Consider the following 8,699-nt stretch of genomic DNA (forward strand, 5'->3'; position numbering starts at 1 on the left):
CTTTTCTAAAATCTTAGTTCGTAGTTCTAAACTTACTCTATGTGGGATCGATATCTAGGACTCTATTAGAGCCCTATATTACTTGAGCGATACGTATACTTGCGTTGATAAGTGTGACTTTACAATTATTGAATATTTATTACATCTATCTTAATCGAATCTATAACTGTTATTAAGTTTTGGTACAGTTGCTGAGGAATTAAATCTTTTAGGAGCAGTATTAATTACTTATATTTTTAAGCATATATAAAGTCGCTGTCAAAAACCAGCAATATTGCAACATTTATCATCACCCAAATAGATTGAACCAGAATCAGATAACATGTATGAAGTAAATCACTCTATGTTATACCACTCCATGTTAGGTGTTATGCGATAAGAAGATCCTGAATTAAGAGCGATTTTATACTGTTTTTAGCTACATTGCACTTTAAAGATATTTTTGATATTTTATTGTAGGAACGATGAATTAGGGTCATTGGAGCAAAAATATTGCAAAAAGGAGCGAATTTGGAGTGAAAAGAACCAAAATGTGAAGAATTGAACTAGGGCGCCGACGGCGAGCCCAACGGCGTCGACGGCGAGATTTTCTCGAGACTCCAGAATTAATTCCACTTAGAAAGCCCGCCGACAGCGCCCTCGAGGCCGTCGACGGCGAGATTGACGGTTATGTCCAACCAAGCTTTGGATGAGGACGAATTTTGGAGAGGTGCTTAGGCAACTCTTGGGAAAGCTCATCCACAACTTTAAAGAAGATTTTGACCGAAAATTGAAGAGAGCCTGGAGGTCCTGGAGGTTAGAAAGGTTCCATTAGTATATAGAGAGTTTACTAGAGTGTCTAAATTGTGAAGAATTTTTCGAGAGATTGTAAGAATTGAAGGAAAGTGAGAGATTTCTTTTTTCTTGCTGCTTCGAAGAGGAATTTTATGTGCTGTAAAGAAAGGAAGAGATTCAAAAGAACTTCGAGGAGTTTTTTTAAGGAGAAATTAGATATAAGTTTATTTATTTGTTGTAGTTTGTATATGACTTTGATTTTATATATGAATTCTGAGTTTTGTTGTGTTTTCCCCATGAGATCTGAGTAGTTTCCTCTGTCTTTTTCCTTCTCTTTAGATTTGTGAAATTGTGATTTGAATTGGTGAAATCATGAAAATGTTTAAGAAATTGTGATGATATTTTCACTTCGATCTTAATTTACTTTCAATCTGGTCAATTGATTTGTTAAAATATGTTAAGTTTTACAACTGAAGTGGTGATTACATCCATGATTCACGGAGGTCAAAGCCCTTAGAAATTGTGTGCAAATAAATAGAGAAATAAAATTATCGGGCGTAGAATTGGAGATTTTAGAGTGACAGACTAAAATCCCCAATTTGGTCCTATCGTTTGGGTGTTGGTGTAGATGTTAGCCCTTAGGCGAGGGGAACGTGGGAGCTCCAAAGTGAGAGCCGGTATTCTCCCAGCCTAGCCTCAGATTTAGTAAACAAGCGTAGGATTAATCAATGTTCTTTATGTCTGGACCAAAGGGTAAAGAATAGGTATGCTCCTATTTGGCACAATACAAATTAAACTGATTCATTTTATCCATTCACTATAATTTCTTGACAACGAGAAGGATATTTTTTTATATATTGAATGTCACATTAAATTAGAATAATTAGTTATTAGTTATCAAAATTACATATTTATTGCAATTGCCTATTAGTGACAGATAAGCAATTTGAATTTCATTGTTGCGATTAAAGTATTGCTTTTCTAAAATCTTAGTTCGTAATTCTAATATTACTCCTTGTGGGATCGATATCTAGGACTCCATTAGAGCTCTATATTACTTGAGTGATACGTATACTTGCATTGATAAGTGTGACTTTACAATTATTGAATATTTATTACGTCCATATTTATTTTATATTTTTAAGCATATATAAAGTAGCGGTCAATATGTCCAATCAAAAATTGGCTTCACTAGACTTATCTAAAGGGAAAACCTAAATACATTCATGAACTTATATTTATGGATTAGATCTTTTACTAGTAATGTTCCCATGAAATTCATATCCTTTGGATATTCTAAACGACTTAATATTACAACATATAGTTATTCTTGAAATGAATAGAAGAATAGAACTCTTAAACATGATGACTAGATAATCTGGTAGCTACAGAGTTAATTTAATTACTTGAATGTTTTCTGAAAATCTCACTATGATATTTATCTAAATCAAACTTATAGTATTTCTGAATTAAAACTTTACTACAATAGATCATAAACTTGGTGTATGACCAAAGGAAAATATGTTGAGATTTTCATACCTATTTTATACTGTTTTTGATGTTATTGCACTTCAAAGAAAGGTATTTTTTATGTTTTGTTGAAGAATGATGAATTAGGGTCATTGGAGCAAAAAGATACAAAAAGGAGTGAATTTGGAGCGAAAAGGACCAAAATATGAAGAATTGAACTAGGCCGCCGACAACGAGTTCTTCCCAAGACTACAGGATAAAATTCTTCAGAAGCCCGCCGATGGCGCCCTCGAGGTCGCCGATGGCGAGATCGGCGGTTATGTCCAACCATGCTTTGGATGATGACGAATTTTGGAGGGGTGCTTAGGCAACTCTTGGGAAAACTCATCCACAACTTTAGAAGAAGATTTTAGCCGAAAATTGAAGAGAGTCTAGAGGTCCTGGAGGTTAGAAATGTTCCATTAGTGTGTAGAGAGTTTACTAGAGTGTCTAAATTGTGAAAAATTCTTCGAGAGATTGTAAGAGTGGAGGAAAAGTGAGAGATTTCTTCCTCTTTGCCGCTTCGAAGAGGAATTTTGTGCGCTATAAAGAAAAGAAGAGATTCAGAGGAACTTCGAGGAGTTTTCTTGGGGAGAAATCAGAGATAAGTTATTTAATTGTTGTAGTTTGTATGACTTTGATTTTATATATGAATTTTGAGTTTTGTTGTGTTTTCCCCATGAGATCTGAGTAATTTTCTCTGTCTTTCTCCTTGTCTTGAGATTTGTGAAATAGTGATTTGAATTGGTGAAACCATGAAGATGTTTAAGAAATTGTGATGATATTTTCACTTCGATATTAAGTTACTTTCAATCTAATCAATTGATTTGTTAAAATATGTTGAGTTTTACGACTAAAGTGAAAATTACATTCAAGATTCAGGGAGGTCAAAATCCTTGAAAATTGGGTGCAAATAAATAGGGAAATAAAATTATCGGGCGTAGAATTAGATATTTTAGAGTGACATACTAAAATCTCAAATTCGGTCCTATCGTTTAGGTGCTGAACTGTAGATATTAGCCACCAGGCGAGGAGAACGTGGGAGCTCTGAAGTGAGAGTCGGTATCTTCCCAGCCTAGCCGCAGATTCAGTATACAAGCGTAGGATTAGTCAATATTTTTTATGCCTAGACCAAATGGTAAAGAATAGGTATGCTCATATTTGGCACAATACAAATTAAACTGATTCATTTTATCCATTCACTATAATTTCTTGAGAAGTAGAATGATGTTTTCTTATATATTGAATATCACATTAAAAATCTCATTAGAATAATTAGTTATTTAAGAGTTATTAAGAAAATTACATATTTATTTCAATTGTCTATCAGTGACAGATAAACAAATTGAATTTCATTGTTGCGATTAAAGTATTGTTTTTCAAAATCATAGTTCGTAGTTCTAATATTACTCCCTATGGGATCGATATCTAGGACTCCATTAGAACCTTATATTGCTTGAGCGATACGTATACTTGCGTTGATAAATGTGACTTTATAATTATTGAATATGTATTACATCAATCTTAACCGAATCTATAACTGTTATTAAGTTTTGGTACAGTTGCTGAGAAATTAAATCTTTTAGCAACAGTATTAATTACTTATATTTTTAAGCATATATAGAGTCGCTGTCAGGGACCTTGTCCTACCACTTCTTTGAATGGTTATCATTATTTTGTTACGTTTATTGATTATTTTTCTTTTGTTACTTGGATATACTTGATGAAATAGAAAAATGAGGTGGTTGTTTACTTTAAAATTTTTCACAAGACAATCCAAACCCAATATGGGGTAGTTGTGAAGGCACTAAGATCTGATAATGAGACAAAATATATCAACAAAGCACTTGGGGACAACCTGTTAACTCAAGGGACACAAGACCAAACCACATGCCTGTACACACCGGCACAGAATGTAGTAACAGAGGAAGAAATCGACATCTTCTAGAGGTAGCCCAGAGAGCATAATGATGGCAATGAATGTCCCACAACACTTCTAGGGGCAAACAGTGTTAGCAGCCGCTCAATTGATTAACATGATGCCCTTAAGAGAGCTGAAGTGGAAGCCTCCTTGTCAGATATTGAAAGAAGACAATAGTGAGACATTTCCATTGAAGATATTTGGATGTATATACTTTGTGAAAGACAACAGGCTATTTGTAGGAAAATTGGATCCCTGAGCTATGAAATCTGTGTTCAAAGGTTATTCTGCTACTCAGAAGGGTTATATCTGCTGGAACCCGATTGAGAAGAGCCTCTTTGTAAGTATGGATGTGTCATTCAGAGAGTTTGAACCATGCTACACTCTGGAGGTGAATTCACCCTTCGTGATTCAATAGACAATAGAGATATGAGGCAAGAGAGAGTGAGTAGTAATGGTGATGGAGTGGTGCAAGTTGGAGCAATTTCATATCCTATGGATGAATCAACTGAGGAGACAAAAATCGAGTATATTGAACGCAGAGGTGGTGGGATTCATGTTGAAGGTGAGCTAAGGATGTATATACGAAGAAAAAGGTAAACTGAGAAAACAGAGTCTGCAGTTCTAATAAGCCTATTATACGGGTCTTCCCCAACACTTAAGACACTTACACCATCTACCTTTGATTTAAAACTCCATATGATATTATTCTTCTTCAGTCCACTCCTACCCTCCAACATTAAGGAGGACCCCCACAACAATGCGAGACAACTCCTGATCATTTTAGGTGGGAAATTGACATTGTGGATTTTATTTCTTATTCTAACATCTCACCTTTGCACGAAACATTCATTGCATCATTTGATTCTATCTCTATACCCAAGTATTGGCAAGTTGATAAAGAGGATCCCAAGTGGAAACGATGCATGAAGAGCTTGGAGCTCCTGATAAAAACTGACACGGGAGATTGTGCTGCTACCAACAGGAAAGAAGACAGTTAGATGCAAGTGGATCTTCACGTTAAAGCAAGCTCCAAAATGGAATGTGGAGAGGTACAAAGCACACTAGTGGCAAAAGAGTTCAGTCAGACGTATGATATTGACTAAGATGATACATTTACACCAGTTGCATAGATGAGCACGATGAGGACACTGACTTCTCTGATAGTGAATGGCAGATGGACGCTCTACCAGCTGGATGTGAAAAATGTTTTTGTTCATCGTGAGTTACTTGATGAAGTATATATGAAGAAATCCCCAGGAATCAGTGCATCCAATTAGAATGGGCAATGTGTGTAGGCTCAGGAAGTCACTATATGACTTGAAGCGGTCTCTTCGAGCATGATTTGGCAAGTTTATAATGACAATGGTTGGCATGAGATATTAGCAGATCAATGCAGACCACATAGTATCCTTTCAGCAACATGAAAATCACATTACCATATTTGTTGTGTATGTGAATGATATAATTATCATTGGTGATGATAAGACGGAGATTGCTCAATTGAAGGGAAGATTATGGAAGCAATTTGAGGTAAAGATTCTGGGGACAATTCTGATACTTTCTTGGAATTAAAGTGGCCCATGGACCTGAAGGGATGGTCCTATCCAAAGAACGTATGTAATGGATCTTCTTAAGGAGACATGTATGCGAGGGTGCAAACCTACAGTCTTTCCAATTAACTAGAAGGTCAACCTCAATACAAAGGCAGGTAAATCAGTTGATCGTGAGAGGTACCAAAGGCTGGTAGGCCTCTTGATCTATTTGTGTCACACTCAACTCGATATCTCTTTTGCAGTAAGTGTGATGATTCGCTACATACATAACCCAAAGAATATGGATATAGTGTACAAGATTTTGAAGTATTTGAAGAGTGCAGCAGGGAAAGAATTCAAAAAGAATGGACATGTAAATATTGAGAACTTTTGTGATTCTAACTGAACAACTTGTGCTAATGACAGACCATCCACATCAGGATACTGCATGTTTGTAAGTGACAATTTGGTCTTGTGGAAGAGCAAGAAATAGTCAGTGGTAGCAAGAACAACAACAGAAGCATAACACTGGGTCATGACATTAGTAGTTGTTGAGATGATGTGGTTAAAAAGCTTGTTGGTTGAACTCAAAGTGGATCAGGGAACTTAAAAGAAGTTGTGGTGTGACAACAAGTCGACAATCATCATTGCTAACAACTCGATGCAGAATGATAGAACTAATGTGGAGATTGATAGATTCCTCATCAAGGAAAAAATGAATAATAAATTGTTGGAACTAAGTCATGTAGCTACTAGAGAGTAGGTGACCGATTGCCTCACTAAAGGACTTAGTTCAATGGAGTTAGATTATGTGACAAGATGGGCTTAGTGAATATCTTTCGTCTGTAATTAGAGGGTTTTATTGAGTTTATTTGTTAAACATTATAACACCTATTTAAACACATATGTTGAATGAAATAATAGGTTTTACATAAAATAATTCTTCAAGTAGTGATATATTAAAAATGAGGAATTATAAAGCTAAACAAAAAAGTTAGCATCAGGTTAATGATGATTAATATAATTGACAAGTTGTTTATGTTTGTTTTCTTCCCACAAATCTCACCTTGTCTGCCATGCAATTCTGATAACAACAAACACGGCGGAGATGAAGAAGGGTTGGATGACAATGGACTTCCAAGTATTTGTGATGAGCCAAAGCAAACTTCTGGTTCCAAAATTTCGTCTCTATGCAATAATGCATCACGATGGGCTCTTCCTAGCTCATCAATTTCTTGTTCACTAGCAGGGCTGTCTTGTGCCAAACCTGCTCTTGTTCTTTTTTTCCTCCTTGTTCCAACACTTCCAGCAACTATTTCCATCAAGTTGCCAGTAGTACACAGTTCATTTTCTTCAATGTCTTCCTCATTTCGTGTTTCAGGACCCTGGCTTCCTTGCGCCCCGTCAATGGAGAAAGTAATGTCAGATCCCATAACAGTATCTACATGTTTTTCATGGACCACATCACCCACCAAATTCTCAGTTACGGAAACTTCATTAGGCAAACAGACCACAATTTCATCATTGACCTTCATAGAGGAATTCCTGTTATTCCATTTTCTTTTAACTTCCACATCTCCAGCTGAAATCATTACGCTCGAATTTTCTTCCCTTGTTACATCTTCGTCACCTTCAACCTCGCAACTATCTAAAGCCGGTTCGCCATTTTGTCGACCCGCATTCGCCTTCTTAATAAATGGAGAGTGCGCGACTTCTGAATTCATTGACGGAGACCTTGTGATTCTACCTGCGGCTAAAAGGCCCTCCTTAGAACTTGTAACAGTACCAGCAGTTTGGTTTTCTTCATTACTTCCACCAGATTCACATGCCTTGCCAACCTTTCCACTTGACCTTCTACTCTTCTTCCCATCTGGGCTTTTTAAAACAGGACGAAGTTCGTCATCCTCTTCATCTAGAACGATGACGTCATTTTCTTCAATCAATTTCAAACTTGCCCCACCGGGACCTTCACCGCGAGGTTCCATCTGTTCGTCCTTCTCACTTGACCTTCGACTATTTAATGAAGATTTCCTATCTGCGCTTCGTAGAACAGAACCAAGCTCATCCTCATCTTCATCTATAACAATGACGACCTTTTCAGCATCCCCTTCCACTCCCTCCATTCTGCTGCTCCTATTTCCCCCACAACCTTTCGAAACAACTTTACCTTGTTTATTCTTCTCAACCATCTGCTCGATTTTTACATGCAGATCAATCCAGGATATTCAAAGCAAATAAATCCGGCAGAGAGAAAATCGAATAAAAAAGACAGTGCAGAAAGAAGATACCCTGAAAAAGGAAGCAAGACTATCCGCCATTTGAGAATTTGTGGCATTCGCACGCAGTCCGTGCTTCTTACATAGCCTTTGCAGGTCTTTCCTTCTAAATTCTTTGAAATCAACCTCCATGGATCAAGAAGAAAACACAGTTTGTGCACCCACTGCACTCCTAGAAATCTAAGCACTCTCGGTGGAAACAATGGGGGAAATAATGGGGAGGGAGTCGGGGGAGTGCAGAATGTGAAAATTTTAAAAATTTTTGAATGGGGACTTTGAACTCCATTACTGTTGTAAATTAAACGGCTGGACGCGTGGGTGAGTTTGATTGGTTAGTGTTTTGTTGATGCGGATTGGTATGGTATGGCACCCCATCTAAAGTACCTTAATGGGGGTGAAAGTAATATCAATATAATAGAATAAAATAAAATTCTAAAATTAAAAAAATATAAATGTTGTAAAATAAATTAAAATTTATGTTATATTTATTTACAAGTAAATGTTAAATTTTTAAATTTGTTCAGTTTAAAAGTTTAATTATCTTAAGTTATTTTTTTCTCTTTGTTTATGCTTTGACTAAACTTTTTAATTTTAAAATTTAAAGCTAGTTAAAAATTATCTTGAATTGTGAGATAATTTATGGTTGATTCAAAGTAATTTTTAAAGGCTCATTTAATTTGCTAA

General features: G+C 36.1%; 1 protein-coding gene across 5 annotated transcripts in view; it reads right to left on the reverse strand.

Annotated features, from left to right (window-relative positions):
• LOC110026929 overlaps positions 1 to 8,251 on the reverse strand; it is a 42,612-nt gene extending 34,361 nt beyond the window's left edge. For all 5 annotated transcript variants that reach the window (XM_020728146.1, XM_020728144.1, XM_020728143.1 and 2 more), the window contains exons 1-2: positions 8,028 to 8,251; positions 6,806 to 7,928 (exon numbers count right to left, since the gene is read on the reverse strand). In XM_020728146.1, coding sequence (XP_020583805.1) covers positions 6,806 to 7,928; positions 8,028 to 8,147 — 1,243 coding nt within the window. In that variant the 5' untranslated portion in view covers positions 8,148 to 8,251. The remainder of the gene's footprint in view (positions 1 to 6,805; positions 7,929 to 8,027) is intronic.
• Positions 8,252 to 8,699: the final 448 nt, after the last annotated feature.

Source organism: Phalaenopsis equestris, unplaced genomic scaffold (genome assembly GCF_001263595.1).
Source record: "Phalaenopsis equestris unplaced genomic scaffold, ASM126359v1 Scaffold000403, whole genome shotgun sequence".
In the NCBI taxonomy this organism is placed as follows: Eukaryota; Viridiplantae; Streptophyta; class Magnoliopsida; order Asparagales; family Orchidaceae; genus Phalaenopsis; species Phalaenopsis equestris.